General features: G+C 36.3%; 2 protein-coding genes across 3 annotated transcripts in view; one reads left to right on the top strand and one right to left on the bottom strand.

The window, feature by feature from the left end:
* LOC136254748 (uncharacterized) overlaps positions 1–19,953 on the bottom strand; it is a 304,047-nt gene that overhangs the window by 203,838 nt on the left and 80,256 nt on the right. The gene's annotated exons all lie outside the window — the stretch shown is intronic.
* On the top strand, positions 1,778–19,740 carry LOC136254733 (filamin-A-like). Its single transcript, XM_066047471.1, has 6 exons — positions 1,778–2,241; positions 10,627–12,066; positions 12,121–18,026; positions 18,127–18,266; positions 18,313–18,416; positions 19,152–19,740. Exons 1-6 carry the CDS (start codon positions 1,890–1,892, stop codon positions 19,460–19,462), a joined length of 8,253 nt encoding a protein of 2,750 aa, XP_065903543.1. The 5' UTR covers positions 1,778–1,889; the 3' UTR covers positions 19,463–19,740.

Genomic DNA, 19,953 nt, shown 5'->3' with positions numbered 1-19,953 from the left:
AAGCCTCCTACTATACTGTAATCAACCATTGCTACAGCGCTATGCATTAAAATTGCATATAATGTGAGCCTTTGCCATGATGAATGTTTCATGCAATCAATCACAGGACAATTCTTGTTTTCAGCATGGGTTTGTGTAATAGTTATTTCATATTATTGTATGTATGTATCTATTGGTTGGTTTGTACTGTGCATGCTTGTTGTTGTGTGTGTATGCTGTGGTACACTGTTAAAATGAAGAGTAACCACAACTCTCAAGGAGTTCCCAGTGTAGGGAGGATTTAACACCCCTGGAGAGTAACCATTACTCCAAAGGAGTAACTGGGGAGTAACACATACTCTGAAGGTGGTGTCACTTACTCTTCAGAGTAATGGTTATTCTCTTCAGAGTGTTGGTTACTCTGCATGGGGTGTTAAATCCTCCCTACACTGGGAACTCTCAGAGTGGTGGTTACTCTTTTTATTTTTAACAGTGTAGGGAAGTATGTTTTTTGCCAACTACGTACCATGAGGTTAAACTAAAAATCAATCAATCAGTTTAAAAGTATAATTTGAATTTAGTCAACAACATGTGATCACATTCAATGTGGTTACTGTATGCTGACAAAACTATAAAATTTTAAACTATATACATATAAAATTTTAAGCTCTGTGTATAGTTTTATAAATTATATGCTACTATAGTACACAATCTCATTGCATAAAATTTGGCAAAACTCAGTACACAACAAGCTGCATGAGGGGATTGAGAGCAAATTTTAAACATAGATGAATAAACACAAACAAACAAGTGTTATACCACTTGTTTGTTTGTGCTGCAAATGCCAGTTGTTATCTCTGCATTCATACACAAACCACATTCAGGGTGTTTTTGTACTACTAAGGTATGCACTTCAAAGGGCTTCAGACCTTCAGCCCTTTGAAGTGTATACCTTAGTGGTACAAAAACAGCCTGAATGTGGTTAGAAGGTCTGAAGCCCTTTGAAGTACATACCTTAGAGGTACAAAAACAGCCTGAATGTGGTTCGTGTATGAATGCAGAGATAACAACTGGCATTTGCAGGCCATGTTAACGCCATATTGTTATACAGTGGTTAACGTATAAACATGTTATGTACAGTATGTGGTATCTGGCCGCGATGGGCAAAGGTCAACTACGTATATTTGTGAGTTTGTGTTGCCATGTTGATAATTAGGCTATAGCTACCTGTAGCTACTATACGTATTTTTGATTCATATAGAAATTTATCTTTCATAGAATTTTACGGCAAGGTTCTTGCTAATTTTGAGCAGGATGTTTTAGTGACCAGTTTTAGTCAGTGTACAGACTAGAGATCTGTGTCAGCGTTCGACCGCTGATCTTCGTAACGATCGCGTGAGGCGTGAGTGTATTCGTATGGCTTTGATCCCTAGCTTTGATCAATGCCATGCAGCAAAAGGTTGGGTTTGTCATCACATTAACCGCAGTACTCAGTTACGCACAGCCTGCCGGCTATGCATAGTTACTGCATTCATATCCATTGAGAAATTGTACTACCACAATTTTTTTCTCAATTTCTGGGCTGACGCATGACTGAAATCGACAGTAGCGGGTATAGCTATAGCTATAGCTAAGTACGCTCAATCGAACCGGCGCTAAATAAAACTCGAGCTGTTAGTAGCTATACGCATTGCTTATGCGCATTGCTTATACAATATAGCTATATAGCTAGTGTGCATTAATCATGCAAATCAAATCATAAAACATCATTTGCATGCAGTCTAGCATGAGTTATCCGCATACCGTTTTAGCTATATAAAACGGTTTTGACTGCGGGTATATAGTAAGGTTGATTTTGGGCCACGCTAGTAGCTATACAGCTAGCTACGTATAGTGAAACGTTATCGGTTATGGATGACATAAACTCTGATAAATTAGATTGGGTAGAAATTCAGCGAGAAACATTCACTAATTGGATAAATGAGGAATTACCGAGTACACCGACACATAAAGCGGTGAAAGATATCCGGACTGATTTCCAAACTGGACTGAGATTACTTGCCTTACTGAAGGTATTGTATACTAAATCCACCTCCTCTACTAAATCTCATCATGAGCAAGAAAACGAATTCGAAGATTCGACGGTGCAGATGTTGGTCCCGGTCCACGAGAACCCCACGAATGAATTCCAAATGCGGGAAAACCTCGAGATGTGTTTGAAGTTCATGGGAAAAATGAAGTTTTCAGGAATCTATAGCACTGGTGAGTTATCCGTATGTATAGTTGAGTCTATAGCTAGCTATTCCCACTGCACGTACGTAGCTACAGCTACATGTTTTTTTTTGCCTCCGACTTACTTTGTATCTTGAGAAACAGGTTATTCTTGCATGGGGGGTGCATAAACTAGCTAGTTGCATGTAAGGCCTTTTAAATGCCTCAGTGGTGGGATAAAGTTTAAGGTCATATCAGATCAAATTATCTACTATTCCCCCATGTATATTCTCAGGATATATAATGGAACTTAATGTTGATTGGTACATCAGTAGCTAATTTAAAGAGATGTGCATGCACTGATTATGAATTTCAACTTGAAAAATAAGTGTCAACACATACATATGTGTATACCAGTAGCTATAGCTTAAATATGTAGTTACAGGTTTTTTTGGATAGCCCTTGCCTACGACATAAAGATGGAATATTCAGCACAGTTTCAATTTTTAAATTCATTGAAAAGTATGCACAGGTGCATGTGTAGCCACTGGCTATAGAGCTAAATACCACCATAATTATAACCACACAAGATAAATATTTTATTTAAAAATTTACAGCATACATGCTGAGGGTCTGTCGGTTCAGTAGCCTGCAGCCTGAAAACAGTTACAATTACAGCTACTTAGATATACAGCATGCAGTACAAATACAATGAGATAGAATTACAATTAAATTATGTTGACTCATGGAAGTTAATTGACTGGAACAGAAAGAGCTGAACAGTGCAAACAATGTGATAAGTACAGGGTTAAAATAGTTGGAGGATTTTTCCCAGAGGTATAATTGGTAAACTGTTGTTTGTCAATGAGTTGGTGAATAGAAATAGTTGAGTCTATTAAAGGTAGATGATCCCAGTGTCTAACTATCCTGCTGAAATAGGCATGTTGATGTGCAGTAGAAGATGAATTAGCTTGTGGAAATTCCGAATCTTGCAGAGTTAGTGGCAATTATGCTGATAGATGGTAAAAATGTCCAGATGGTAGTTTAACACCCTATTCACACTGACCTGGGTTACTTTCAACTCGAGCCAACCTGGGCAAATGAAGTTGACCCAGCCCTTGTTCACACTGGTGCTCAACAAGAGGGCTGCAGATTGTGTATGCCAAATAATAATGAGCTATAACAAGCACACAATGTATGATAAGCCATTATTTGTTTTGGTGTTTAATAAAGCTACCTGAAATTGTATCGACAACATGCACAAATACTATAAGCTGTACGATGTTCTAGCTGCTGTATTATGGCCAATTTTATAGCCAGTGGGTGCCCTGCTTGCCAATGTCAGTAAAACAAAATGGTTGGGAGTCTACCACAAACATACTGCATCTCGTGGTACATTGTAACCGGTTGTAAAATGCTTTAAAATCTTTTAAAATCTATAAAATACTTGCTCTGTGGCTAACTAACAAATTATTACAGTTAACCCATCCCAGAATGTGTTCACATTGTATAACCCAGGTAAAATTTTCACTTCATTTTTTTCAGTCTTAAATGCACAATGAGGGTTTGGTAAGCTTTTGCTACAGTGATCTCTGACCCAATTAAATCCCCAGGATTTTATGCATTGATTTTGGAGAATTATATTTACATATCAATAACCCTGTATGCATATTGAGTATATACAGAATCAGATGCTCTTGGCCAGATTCTGAAATGAAGATGAATAAGTTTAGCTTCAATAAAGAAAACATTAGTGTTAAAGCTTTACTGTAAGATGTGAATTATGTGATTGAGTGAATTGATAATCAGAGGCCAGAGTTGGGGTATATAGTTACTTAAGAAAAATAACTATATTCTTTTATCCCATGTAACTTAGTTAAGTTGCCGGTGGATTTTAAATAAACAAAACTTCATGTCACAAACTTTGAAGATACATGCATGCTTGCCAAAAACTGACTTAAGTGATATAGTAATCCCCACCTCCTGTGCACTGGAGAGGGGGTGACTGGGGTATCTTCAGTGGAGCAAATTTTAATCATCCACCAGCTGGATTGTATCTACACTAGAATAGCAGCAGATGGAAAAAATTCCCAACAATATCCATTCTGGATCAGGACACAGTAGTAATACTATTTAACCACTAAAATCATTAATATTAACTACTGTAAACAGATGAGCAAATACATGTTCACACCAAAATGCTAGATCACGTGAGGTTTCTTTTACTTGTGGGAATTTATTTTCAATGAACACATGACTTGAGAATTTATTTTCAAAGAGAAGGGCCACTTTGAATATCTGAGAATAAAATCTTATTACCTACTAATTTAAATGTTTCAAGTGTAGCCAACACATTAGTTATTTCTTTGTCTCAAAGTAGCAACCTTGGACCGTTTTTAATAAAAGGATACTTTGAATGTATTCAGAAAGTGTTAAAGGAGACCAAATCTGAAAAGAGTATTATTCAATTGTCACTTTATGGCTCATAATGTCTAAAGGTGTACCACTCAATGATGACACAAATAGAGACAAGATACTTGATTAACTTTCCACACCCACTTCCAGTTTCACAGAAGTTGCAACTTGAAATCACACCACACAAAAACAAAGATAGACAGTTCAATTAACAAAATAATTCTAAATCACCTTGTTCAATGTACAAATTAAAATTTAATGACAGAACTTGGTCTGGCCTTCATTGTCATACCAAACATTATACCAGTCATCTTTGCCAGAAACAACTTCTGGAATTGTTTCAGAGTACCAATCTTCTGACCCTTTAACAATCCATTTACTTCTACTGATGAGTCCTTCCTGGTCATCGGTAAGGGCAGCAAGAAATGTTTGAATAGATTACTGTAAACTTCATTTAGGTAAAAAATAACTTCTTTAGTAGTCGAAGAGATCAGTACACAAAATGAGTCCACTGCTTTATTTCTGGTCAACAGCTTAAAATTAGCACATACAGTAACTGAACAAAATGTGTGTAGTACCTATGCAGATGTTACTTCGCTATACAGCCTTTACAAAGTGTTACATGTAAGTACTCTACATTATGCCATCTCTAGCTCACCATAACTGATTGAAAAGTGAGCTTCATGAGCTCACTTCAAACTGCATCTTCAGTTTTCCCAATGCTAATTTCAAACAATTCTAAAAAAACATCAATTTGATTTGTGTCCAAATTCCATTGGTGCCATGTTTGCAATGCAAATATTCATATAAAACATTTTCTACACAAATTCAGATCCTGTTATTTCTCCAGAAATGCTAAATCACAATACACTAAACATTTGTACTTTAAAGTACATTTGCTGTAGATCATTTGCTGAGTATCATGTAATTTTTTTTTAAATTTGTGCATAAAAGATACAAGGAAAACATTACAGGTACTCAAAAAAATTGCCAGTCTAAGGTCCCTATTCTAAAAGTGATAATTAGAGGATGTATCAATGCAAACATTGATTTTCAGATTGCTAGGAGAGAGTGTATAGATACGTAGATTACTGCATGCTAGCATATATTAAAGACTTACTCATTGAATGCCTTGTCAATACACTTAACACTCAGCAAATGTAGTATTTATAAAATAGCATGGTTAACAAGGGCTCACCTTATTAAAGTTTTACTCACTGAGAATCATTCATTATAGTTTTCTACATCAAAAGTCACACTGAAATTGCATGTAGCTGTAGTTGGTAACAGCAGGAGCCCATAAGTGCCAAAGGCAAAAAGAAGCATGAAACTAATGCTTTTAACCATTTCTGAATCCTATCTATCATACAGTACGATAGTACCATATAGTAGGGATCACAAAGGAGTAGGTGTGGCCCACAAAATAATATTACCCAAAAAACAGCCTCAATTTTCCCCTGACGACGATGAGGCAGTATTGGTTAGGGGTAAAACTAAGCCCAAACAAGCTTTCAGATCGACCCGAAATGCTTTCAACAAGTTGCTATGGAATTTAAAGTAATTTATTTAATGGATTTTTCTACCAACTGACTGAGTAAGTAACTGACTGACTGACTGATGCCTTCAGACAAGTGTAACTATATAACGGCTAAGGTTACGGGCTTGATTTTTTCACTGTTTGACATTGCTTCGGCCTGACAGGTGCCTTTTGGCATGCTACAGTGTGTACAATGCATTCTTCATGGACTTACCAGTGTCCTCCTTTGTGTCCCATTAATTTTTGCTGAAGCGAAAAGTGTCGATTAGGCAATAACATGTGATGGCTTCCCTTCGTAACGGAAATTGTCCGTATTTGTTGTAGTGGCTATTTTGATAGCATGGGTGCTTTTCAAACAGTTCTTGATTCATACTGCTGTGTAACAGGTTGAACAAAGCCAACAACGAAGCATAATGGATACTTCACTTTTCAGATGATAATTGATATAACTGGGTCACGTAGTCTTTCTTTTGGTATGCGTGGATTGCAGAGGTGCTTTTTGAACAGTTCTTCATTCGAAATGCTGCGTAATGGGTTGAACATAGCTGACAATGAAGCATAATGCATACTTCACTTTTCAGACAATAATTGGGGCACATGGCATCATTTCAGATACGGTATGCATGGGTTCACCAGTCATAGTAATTATTTGCAAAAAAAGTTAATAAACAAGTACATAGAAGAATTTGAAATTTTCAACTAGAGTAGGAACCATAGCACATCGATAAAAAGTTCTGAAACAAGCTGGAGTAGTACACGATTTTAAATCACAGTAAAACAATAAGAAATGTTATATCCCTACTGTGCTCAAGATACCATAATGGAAATGCACAGTAGGGATATAACACTTCTTATTGTTTACTGTGATTTAATATTGTGCACTACTCCAGCTTATTTCAGAAATTTTATCAATGTGCTATGGTCCCTACTCTAGTTGAATATTCCAAATTTTTCTGTGTACTTGTATATATAAAGCCATCTTCCAGTTCATCTTCCATGCAGCTTACTCACCAAACTCGACTCAAATCAACACAATCCGTGCTAATAATAAAGCACTCATCATCCGGCTACTCTAAGATTGTTATCATGAGTTAATGCATGCTTCCATTCGTTTTCTACAGTGCGTAGAAGGCCAAAGTGTAAAGAAAACTTGAGCTACATTCATTTGAAAACCAAAGCACAAACTGTTCAACTGGTGAATGCCTGAATAGCATGTTGGCGATCATGGGTTCGAATACATTTTTTTTTCTTTCAAAGCAGTACCTTTTTGTGCTCACCTTTTAACTCGACCTTTAGCTCATAGTATCTGGGCATGCAAAGCACGTATTGACACCGGATTTTAGTGAAATTAAATGCCTACCATCTGGCAACTTGTCAAATGAGTGTGTTGTTGTAACAAATCAATACGTACTTTTGTGGTTTGTTCTTTATAGAGTGATGAAGGCACTGGTTTAGTAGTCCAGGCTATACCTCAGATGACCTTGTTTTAGAGTATAAAATAATTTTTAAAACGTTTTCTAGAGCAACTGATTCCAAATCTGGTGAGTGCCAAATGTGAAACATTGAGCACTTTGAGAAAATCGTGGAACTCAAAAATCTATCATACAGTACAATAGTACTGTATAGTAGGGACCACAAAGGAGTAGGCATGGCCCATGAAATAACATCACCCAAAAATCAGCCTCAATTTTCCCTGACGATGATGAGGCAGTATTGGTTAGGCAAAACTAAGCCAGGACAAGCCTTCAGATCGACCCAAAATGCTTTCAACAAATTGCTATGGAAATATAAAAAAATTATTTAACAGGACTGATTGAGTAACTGACTGATGCCTTCAGACAAGCATAAAAGCGAAACTTGACGATGGCTAATTTTACAGTTATGGGCTTGATTTTTCACTGTTCAATGTTGCTTCTGCCTGAGAGGTGCCTTTCGGCATACCATAGTACGTACAATCCATTCTTTCTGGACTTACCAGTATCCTCATTTGTGTCCCATTCATCTATTTTTGCTGACAGCAAAAAGTATAGATTTGGCAGTACTTCCCTTCATAATGGAAATCGTCCATATTTGTCATAGTGGCTACTTGATTTCAGAGGTGCATTTTAAACCGTTCTTGATTTTTACTGCTGTGTAATGGGTTGAACATAACCGACAACAGATACTTCACTTTTCAGATGATATTCATTGATATAGCTGGGGTGTGCGGCGTCATTTCAGATGCTGTATGCGTGGCTTCACCAGTCATAATAATAATAATTTTTTTTTACAAAAACGTTAAACAAGTACACAAAAAAATTGGAATTTTCAACTAGAGTAGGGACCATAGCACATTGATGAAAGCACTGAAACACGCTGGAGTAGTGCACAATATTAAATCACAGTAAAACAATAATAAGTGTTATATCCCTACTGTGCATTTCCATTATGGTATCTTGAGTGCAGTAGGGATATAACACTTCTTATTGTTTTACTGTGATTTAATATCATGGACTATTCCAACTTGTTTCAGTACTTTTTATCGATGTGTTATGGTCCCTACTCTAGTTAAAAATTCCAAATTTTTTGTGTAGTTGTGCAATTATAGATACATCGGTATTTTAAACAATTTTATGTATGCAAAGGTAATGCAGAAGCCAAGATGACTACATTGCAAATACAAAGTACACTGAAATTCAGAAAAATGATGTATCCCATGGTTTGCATGCTCAGTTCTTTCTTGCTTGGCTATGCAGATTCTTCATCAACACTATCATCACTGTCTAGTATTACTGATTCATTGGGTTTTGGCAGTTAGCTTTCCCCATACATTTGCAAAACTCTGAGTAGATAAGGGTGAATTTAACACAAGAACAAAGTGCAGTTTTGCATCCAGTTTTGCAACTACAACTGATGAGGTTGAGCACCTTATCCAGTGTAGTTAACTGCTCTAGTGGGGTAAAAACTAGTTGAAATTCTGTTCCATTCATCTCCCAACTCTACTGCAATGGGTCCTAATCTGGGGGTGAAGACATGCCAGCAGCCTACCACATGCTGTTTGGAAATGGGTACATTGGCAGGAACCAGATTTTAAATAACCATTTTAAATTGCGTGCCACACAAAAGATCATACAAAAATTAACTGCCACCACAATTGGGTAGCTAGTTACACAAATAGATTAGTTATCTTAACCTTCAGCATTTCTCAAGCTACATGGGGTTGATTTTAACAGCCACTCCTTCTGGGATGTTTAGTTGCGTAGCTTGAATGGCAATGGTAGGGATTTGACTTAATGGGAAACAATAGTGCAAGGATAGATGGCCTTACATGTCTATCATATGCTTACCAACTGTATATGAGTGTATCAGTAACCAAAATGATTAAGTGCATAAAGTTTATTAATTTTGACTTTCTATCTCTTTGAGGCATTGATAACATTAAGTATTGAAACATAATATCAGATTAATGACCTTACTGTAAGAAACACTGATTTTTTGAAGTCAATAACTTATTCCATTATGATCACTTTTATGAGAAAACAATCGCGATGAATTTATTTACCTGCCTACAGTACAAATATGGTTGTAAATGTCACCAATGGTCAAATATGTGATGACACTATATATACAGTATCTAAAATATTTGCATGCCATGTCATGAGCAGTACAATGGAAATGTATATGAAAAAGTGGACAGTCTAGCCTATTGTCGTGGGTGATTACACCTCTACAACACTGAGTTACTGCAGTTAGCTAGACTCCATAGCTAACTACACATTATCTACATATGCATCATTTGCCTTCCATAATGTTATCTCTGCTTTGCAAAATAAACTTTAGCTGATGACTTGTTTAGAACATGATTGTTTTATAAAGTAAGTTTATTAGTCCTTATGGTGTATGCAACACTGTTAAGTTTTCTGCTAACGAGTATTCTTAAAGTGTCTGCATAGCACCAAAATCCATCATGACTGTGTACCTACCTAGCAAAAAGAAACACATTATTTGTAATACGCCATATAATGCAATTGCTCTGCTTCAATTGAAAGTTCTGTGTCAGTCTAATGGTAGCAATACTAACTGTTAAGACAGACAGGTTTTCAATGGTAGATAAAGCCAGTGTACCAGCTTTGCCATAGCTCATAAAGTTGAGCGTTATATGTTTTTTTAGCAGTGCTCAAAAATCACCTATTATATATGTGATTGGATAATGGTGGTATATGCTTTTAAGAGATGCCCATTATTCCCACAATTATGCCACCATTATGTATGTTAGTTTATTGCTGTATTAGACCATTTAAATTCATGTTTCAGCATCCCTAGCCATGAATGATTTATTAATTGTGCTATAATAGTCTTTTACTGAAAAATTGTAAATACATTCAGTTGCAGCCATATTGTATTAATTTTACATAGGTTCGATATGTGCACACATCATGTTAATAATTCTCAATATACAGGTACTGTATGATATGCAACAATACAATGGTTTTTTAACTATGTAGGTGCTGCAGATATTTACGATGGAAAACTAAACCTCATTTTGGGTTTAATTTATTCGCTCATTTATCGTTATCATATTCAGAAGAAAGTGCAGGAAAGTCCTAGTTACATTTCTAGTACTTCGTCAAAGTCAGTCAATGTTCGTGCAACTACTGCCCTCCTTTCCTGGATCAATTGGCAGATATGTGAATATTTACCAAATAGAAAAATCCGTAATTTAAATGTAGACTGGACAGATGGAATAGCTCTGTGTGCTCTTAATGAAAGCATAAAAAAAGGCCGTAAAGTAGAGGAGGGCAAGCCTCCTGATTGTGCTAAATTATTCAAATCTAACAAATTTGAAAACTGTGAGAAGGGGTTACAGTTAGGTACAGAATTTGGGTTTCCTATCATTATTTCTGCTAAACATCTGAGCAGTGATGCAATTGACGAAACTTCAGTTATGATATATCTTTGTTACTATTTGCAATATTGCTTTAAGGAACCACCTCAGGACAATTATCAGGTGCCACGTTATATTGTTGAATTCCTCAATGATGCTGGTCTAGTAGCCACTCCCCTTAAAAAAGATGATTTTCTTTTCAAGGCCCAAGAGCAAGTACCAACAGATGCTACTAAATGTATAGCTGAGTTGCAGTTCTTTAAACAGTCTACTTTTGCTGTTAGTGAAACCATTGTATTTACAGTGGATTGCACATTTGCTGGAAAAGGTGATTTAGTTGTTAACACCTTCCATAATAACATTGAAAATCAAAGGATAGTACACAAGCGTGAAAGGTCTCCTGGAATTTTTGATTGCTATTTGAAGGCTGTTACAGTTGGCACTCATGACCTAATGATAAAGTGGGGAAACTCTAATAGTACTTTTGACCACATCAATAATAGCCCTTTAACATTTGAAATTTGCAATCCGGAAGCTATTGTACTTAATCACCTGAAAAATAGGCATAATATAGTCACAGGTGATAAGGTTGAACTTCAAGTGGATATTTCTAATGCTGGTAAAGCCAATATTCTACAAGCAAAGTTTTCTGACAAGAAAAGAAAATGTAACAGAATAAATTCTGAAAATAATGTAACCCTTATATATGAAGCAAGAGAAGAGCATATAGGATCATCAGAATTGACTATATCCTTTAATGGTGTCAGCATGAAGACTGTCGAAATAATAGTTGCTTCAGATTATTGCAAATTAAATCCAAAAATAAAAATGCAAATTACTGTATTTACCAGATATGTTAATTACATTCTCAAAGAGAGTGACAATGAAATTCCAGATTTGCAATGGCGTTTTCAAAGTGGAGTTTCATTAGCTTTTTTATTGCCTGGCTTTGAGATAGGGAATGTTAACACTAAACCTAAGACCAGATCAGAGATGATGCAAAACCTGAAAGAATGTTTCACCTATATGAAATCAAAGAAGTTGGATTTAGCAGCAATAGGTATGTCACTTACATGATAAGTTACTACATTTAAATGTGCTTTAAATTCTACAGGTGAAGAGGATATTTACTATGGAAACATTGAAGCAATCTTAAAAGTATTATGGGAAATAATTAAGTTTTACCATATTTGTTATAATAATACAAGAAGCACTTTGGAGGAAGCTATGTTAGTTTGGTTTCAGACAATTCTCCGTAATAAAGCATTTACTAACTTTACCACTGATTGGTATGATGGAGTTTTGTTTTGCCACTTGATTGAAATGATTGAGCCTGGCCTATGTCCAGAATATCCATTCCTGCAATCATCATCAGCTTATAAAAATTGTGAGCTTGCAATTGAGCTTGCCAAGAGCCACTTAAAGTTACCTGAGATCATCAACGTAGACATGTTATATAAGGGAAATCTAGATGAAAAATGCATGATGGTGTATTTAGCTTTTTTTATACAACGTGCTAATGAATTATTGCTTACCTGGCTGAAATCTACTATTCCATACAGAAATATAACAAATCTTACTACAGATTGGTGTGATGGAATTAATCTAGTAGCCTTGTGTAATGTTTTGTGTCCTGGAGCAGTTCCGGCATGGAAGATTCTCGATGTCAACAATACCACCAATAACCTTGCACTAGCAATGAAAGCCTTTGAAGAAAACCTGGATATTAGGTGTCCTCCAACAATTTCACCACAACAGTTAAATGATCCACAAATTGATGAGCTAACAATTTCTGCATATCTTTGTTGCTTTAAGTATGCTTATGATAGAGCGGAAGCAAGCAAGTGCAAAATAGTCTTTAATAACCAGCAACTAATTAATGTTGAAAATCCTGTCAAATTTGATGTAGAATATACTGGAACAGGAACAGGAGATGTTACACTTTATGGACAGGATCCACAATCTGTCAGGATAGTTTTCAAAGATCCTATGAAAGACGAAAAAGTTTACCACATTGAAAGCAATCCTACATTGCTTATTGGGATTTATAATGTAGTTGTTTTTTGGAATAAGATTCTTATTCCTGGCAGTCCATTTAGTGTCCGTGTGTCCAACCCAAAATTGGTGTATTTCAAAAAGCTTCCGGGTGAACAAACAACTATCGGAAAAGAGATAGTCTTTGAAATTGATGTTAAAAAGTCTGGAATTGGACTAATTAATACTACAGTAATCACTTTAGACAATGCAAAAGAAGAGGTAATTTTTACTGACAAAGTGCATGAATTGGCTGTAATAAGATATATTCCCACTATTACAGGTGCCATAGAATTTGTATTCACATTTAATGGTGTTATCTTTAAACAGTGGAAATGTGAAGTAATCAACATTCCAAAACAGGAAGCAGATAGTAGTGTTACTGCACTACTTCCTGCTAACTATAAAAGTAACAGCATTCGGGACACACAATTAAAGAAAGAACACAAGCCACGCAACAAGTGTGTGATTAACGGTCTCCCATTAAAAAATGGTGTAGCCATGTTAAACAAGGATATTACCTTTAAAGTTACTGCGAGAGGTGCTGGAATTGGTACACCACAGTCCATTATTTTTTGGCCTGGTCGGAAAAGTATCACATTAAAACCAAAGAAGCTTAAAAATGATGTGTATAACTTTGAATATAAACCTTGTGAAGCAGGCAGGTTTGATATTGCAATATTCTTCTCTGGAACAGAGCTTAGTGAGAGTCCATATACATGTATTGCAATAGATAAAGACAGTACTGGAGTCATTTTACTTTCAAGTTTAGCATTCCCCAGCAAAGACTACAAATTTTGCATACAAGGAAGTTACTTGTGCAACAGAATCATTTATGATCCAGGTAATAATCTGGTTCCATCTTCAGAAATGTCTAAAGAAGAGCATTTTTCCACTGTATATTTCACTCCTAGCTCAATAGGTTCGTATGTGGTGTATGTAGAGTTCAATGGTGAGCAAATTCCGAACAGCCCCTTTGTTGTGCAGTGCATAGATCCAAGCAAATGTAAAGTACTAGGAGAACTGCCTAAAGTGCTTCAAGTTGACCGAGCAACAGATTTTGCAGTGACATCAGAGGGTGCAGGTCTTGGTACACTTTCCTTATTGGTTAATGGTGAAGAGGAGGGGAAAATGTGTACAACTGTAGTAAAAACCCAACAAGAGAATTCTGTACACACGGTTACCCTTATACCCAGACTTATTGGAGACATTTCAATTCAACTTTTGTTTGCAGGCAATAAAATTCCAAACTCATCTTTCAAAGCACAAATATGCGATGCTAATCAATGTAAAGTTAGTGCTGAATTTACAAAACCTGGAAATTGTGTAGTTGGAAAGACTATCACATTTACAGTATTTTCTGCTGGCGCTGGATTTGGTAAAGTGGTCAGCAAGGTTATAGGCCCTTTCACTAAACATTCTGCAGTGAATATCATTGAAACTGATAGTGGCACATTTCAATGTACATTTACTCCAAAAGAAGTTGGAGAACATTTAATAGATGTGATGTGGGGAATAGCGCATGTTCCAGGTAGTCCATTCAATTTTTTTGTAGAAAAAGCAAGTGGAATTAAGTGCCTTGCAATGGGATCTGGTCTTAATACAGCTATAGTTGGTAAACCCGCAAAATTCACTATAATTGCTGACAGTGGTTTATTAAATAGTGAAAGTTTATGTGCAAACATTAAACCAATTCAACACCAAGTTGATCTACAAATTGATGATAAGGGTACTGGGCAGTATGATGCAACATATGTTGCTCCTGAAGTAGGTGAATACACAACTGAAATCAAATACTACGGCAGGGACATTATCTTTAGCCCTTTTAAAATTGATGTAGTTGATCCATCAAAGTGCCAGTTAAGAAAAATAAAGTGTGAAGACTATACTAATACTCCACAGAAGCTTTTAGTTGACACATCTGAAGGAGGAAATGGCATGCTTACTGCCACTGTACTTGATCCACATGGCCAATATCTTGATGTCATTATTGAGGAAGCAAACAAAACTAGGTTTGTTGTGATTTTTGTTGCACAAAATGAGGGATTACACACAGTAAACATACTGTGGTCTGATACTCACATACCAGGGAGTCCATTTGAGCTTAATGTGAAACAGCATGTAGCCACAAATGCAGCAATGGTTAAAGCTTATGGGAATGGTTTACAGAATGGAAAATTACAAGAATGGGCAGAGTTTACAGTTGAAACCAAGCAAGCAGGCCAGGGTGTTCTTGCTATTATACCACATACAAATGGTGCCCATGGAGCACTTGAAGTAAGAACAGAACCAGAAGGAGATGGCATGTACATAGCAAAGTACCTTCCTACTATTGTTGGTAATGTTTCTTTAATTGTTAAATGGAGTGGCAATCATATCCCTGGCAGCCCTTTTATGGTACAGATTGCAGATGTTAAAAAATATTTATTGCAGCAACCTGCAATACAAGAGAAGGTTGTTGACTGCCAAAGTCTAGGTGCTTCTGCAGAGCATGTCGATTGCAAGATTCAACATTTAACTGATAACCCTATTATTGATGAGCCAGTAGAATTTTCGGTTGATGTTACCAATGCTGGTGAAGGATCCTTAAGAGCAAAAGTAACAGGTCCAAAGAATACACCAGTACAAGTACACTCAGATGTAGACAAATCTGAAGGTGTGATATATAACATTAAGTTTATCCCTACAATAGTGGGGAAGTACACAATAAATGTTTCATGGAATGATAAAGGAATTTCTACATCTCCGTTTGATGTAAACGTGGTAGACCCTAGCAAGTGTGTGATTAGTAAAGATCTTCCATTAAGAGATGGAGTTGCATTGTTAAACAAGGATATCAGTTTCAAAGTTATTACTAGAGGTGCTGGTTCTGGTACAGTGCAGTCCATAATTTCTCAACCTGGTAAGAAAAGAATTACCTTAAAATCAATAGACGACAAAAATGGTGCATATGCATTTAAGTATAAGCCCAGTGAAGTAGGAAAGTTTGAAATCATCATACTTTATTCCAACATTGAACTGACCGGAAGTCCATATACATGTATCACAATAGATGTTGATAGCACAGGAGTAATTTTTCCAGATTTAGCATTTCCTTATGAGCCCTACAGGTTTTATTTACAAGGGAATCGATCATATAATACTGTAGTGTATGATCCACAAAATAATCATGTAGATACAAAACTTGCAAAAGCAAACCGTTGTTCTGTGGCAACATTTACTCCTGTGTCAATAGGGTCCTATGTAGTGTTTGTAGATTACAAAGGTGAGAATATCCCAAATAGTCCCTTTTTCCTACACTGCATTGATCCTACCAAATGTGAAATCATAGGAAATTTACCTGACACTCTTCAGATTGGGAAGAAAACAGAATTTACAGTGACTTCTACTAATGCAGGCCTTGGTACACTTTCCTTATTAATCAACGATGAAGAAGATGGAAACCGATTATGCACAACGGCAGTAAAGACACAGCAGGAATATTCTGTTCACAAGGTCACTCTTACACCTAGACTTGTGGGAGATATTTCAGTCAAAATTTTGTTTTCAGGCTATGCAATTCCAAAATCACCCATTAAGGCAAAAATATTTGATGCTAATCAATGTAAAATTATAGGTGACTTAACAAACACTGGACAAGTTTTTCCAATCGGGAAAGCAGTTTCATTTAGATTAATTACTGCTGGCGCTGGATTTGGTAAACCAATTTTTAAGGTGTATGGTCCGACTACTCGCCATTACACAGTCCACTTCAGTAAGAATACAAAAAACACCTATTTTTGCTCTTTCACTCCAGCAGAGGTTGGAGAATATGCGATATATGTGACATGGGGAATAGCTTATGTTCCAGGCAGCCCATATAATATTACTGTAGACAAGCCAAGTGATGTGGTTTGCACTGCAGCAGGATCTGGTCTTTATCAAGCTACCATTGGTAAACCAGCATGCTTTACTATTACAGCTAATGAAAGTGGATTATTAGAGGGTCAAGTCATAGATGTAAATATTGTAGCTATCTGCCACAAAGCTGAAGTACAGATTGAAGACAAAGGCAATGGGGTCTACAGTGTTACATATACTGCTGAAGAACTTGGTTCTTACGTAGCTAAAGTCAAACATTATGGCCAACACATTGTTGGTAGTCCCTTTAAAATTGATGTAGTTCAAGAAGTAGACGTATCAAAATGTAAGGTTTCTGGAATAAAGATGGAAGGTGCCAGTTATTATACTGACAGTCCACATGAGTTATATATTGACACTTCCGAAGGTGGAAGTGGTGTACTAAATGTAACTGTATTAGACCCAACTAATCAGCCACTTTATGTAAACATTAAAAAAGTTAATGAGGGAAAGTACACTATAACTTTCATAGCAGAACATGAAGGAGTCCATACTGTAAATGTATTATGGTCTGAAATGCATGTTCCACTAAGTCCCTTCAAGATTCATGTTAAAAGGCTTGTTCCTGTGAATGCACAGATGGTTAAAGCATATGGTCCTGGTTTACGGAATGGAAACTTACAAGAATGGGCAGAATTTACAGTAGAAGCAAATCAAGCAGGTGATGGCACACTATCAGTGACTGCATTAAGCAGCAAAAGGTCATTTGCAGTAACAAAGGAACCCAAAGGATCTGATGCTTATATGGTAAGATATAATCCTACCATTGCTGGTGTTGTTTATATAATTATCAAATGGAGTGGTGTTAATATTCCTGGAAGTCCCTTTAAAGTGGACATCACTGATTATTCACCACTACCACCAGAAACTACATTAATTGTTACCAATCCAATGTTTCCAAACTTTGAACATGGAGTGGAATACCACCATGATGAAGAACACATATCTGGAGATGCATCACCCACCCCTGAAGCGCAAAATGTGTCTAAACCATTACCATCTAAATCATTCCAAGAAGCAGAACAGTATGATGGTATGGGTGACATTCCTACAGGTTTTACCACAAACGTTCAGAAAATCAATGAGGTTAGTTTACTGAAATGCACAGAGCAATATAGTGTATGTAAACCACATAACATATGTAATTTTTTAGTCTGTCTCAACTATGGTATTCTTAAAATTTTAGCTGTTGGAATCAGCAGACACTGACCTGGCACATTATCAACAGAACAAAGGTAGTGAAAATGGTAAAGAAGGCACCAATCCTGAAGCAATTAAGATAAAGTTGGATAAAGCACAAGATTTGATTTCTCAATTTCAAGAATTGTTAGTTGCAAAATATGTTATGTTTAGAGTTACTGCTTTTGTGTAGTGAAGACCCTCAGTTGTATGCAACATGGGAGAAACTGAAGATTGAGCTGCAGCGACTGCTAGCAATTTACAACCGAATACTTATTAGCCTGGAATCTGCTGCAGGTATACTGTATGTGTATTATGTATCTTTGTATGCGTATGTACAAAGAGTTAACAATTTTGTTAAGTAGGTGTATTAGTATATGTAATAGGTTGGATGGCTGTGGTATTCAGGATTAATAGTGCGAGTATTGTAAACAGGAAGGAGTAAAATAGTGCGAGGCAAAGCTGAGCACTATTTCCTTCCTGTTTACAATGCGAGAACTATTAATCCCGAATACCATGGCCATCCATCCTATTGCAAATTAATCCAACAACCATACCAACTGTTGCTAGACAACAGAAATTGAAAAATAACCATTGCAAAAGACGAATCACACTTAGCAACCGTTTCTATGTTCTCAAAATGACGTTTACCTTAGCAACAGTTACCTAGCAACCGTTGCTAAGCAACCATATTGTGTTATACCTTGGGGCCTCTATCACTATGGGGACAATAGTTGTCAAGTCGGACATTTACTTCTAATATAAACACACTACACTATTTTAGCCAATCAAATTAGTATTATAGATTTTTGTCAAGGGACCTTGACAAACAAGTGTAATACTAATTCTATTGGCTAATCGCTTGACGTATTTCAATATAATACGTCAAGCTGCTATTGAGAGTATTATACAGCTACACATTCAGTTGTTGGATTATCATTATTACGCTTTAAGATGTTTAAAACCACTAACATTATTTTAGCTTTCTTTATACTGCATCTCTATAACCATTCAATCTTTGTATCTGTATAGTTCCACATGGTGGTAACCAACAGGGTTACACTTCAAGGCAGCAGTATCCTCCTCCTGTACAGACAGCACCATATTATCCCCCAGCACCATATTATCCCCCGGCACCATATTATCCTCAACGTCCCATGCAGCAGACATCAAACACTACTGTTGTTGTGGTAGGAGGAGGAGGACCAGCAGTTCAACAGACTACAATCATTCAGCGACCAAGAAAGAAAGTTAACCATGTTCTTCACTTTCTGATAACTTTTTTTCTTTTCCCTCCATGGATAATTGTTTGGATTATCCTTTGCTGCATTTATGGATGCTAACGTTTTAGTTGTTCTATGCATTAGGATTTATGTACGTATAGTGACATAACACACACACACACACACACACACACACACACACACACACACACACATACACTAATTTGAATTGTTAATCTTACTGTACTTATTTATATGTTGCACATACAGCTTAAATATTGTTCAGTATCCATGCAGTTATATTTACCACCACTATTACTGTAGTCATGAATGCCTTTTTGTATGCATAGTATGCATGGCATCCATATTAACAACTTTATAGAATGTAAACAGAAGAATCGGCAGTATTGTTCTTGGTACATTGTTCTGCATCCTTAATAGACTCCATTATCCCCTTAAGTAATTACATTATATCTGTAATATACTTGTTCCCAGTAATATTTTGGGTATTGATAGATGATACGTATCAGTAGCTACACCAGTCACGCAATGTGTAGTTTTGTATATCATGTGCATGCAGCACTAGAAACAAAATGATTGATTCTTAAATG

The sequence above is a fragment of the Dysidea avara genome, chromosome 4 (assembly GCF_963678975.1).
Source record: "Dysidea avara chromosome 4, odDysAvar1.4, whole genome shotgun sequence".
Classification (NCBI taxonomy): domain Eukaryota; kingdom Metazoa; phylum Porifera; class Demospongiae; order Dictyoceratida; family Dysideidae; genus Dysidea; species Dysidea avara.
This window is presented reverse-complemented; position numbering and strand designations above follow the sequence as displayed.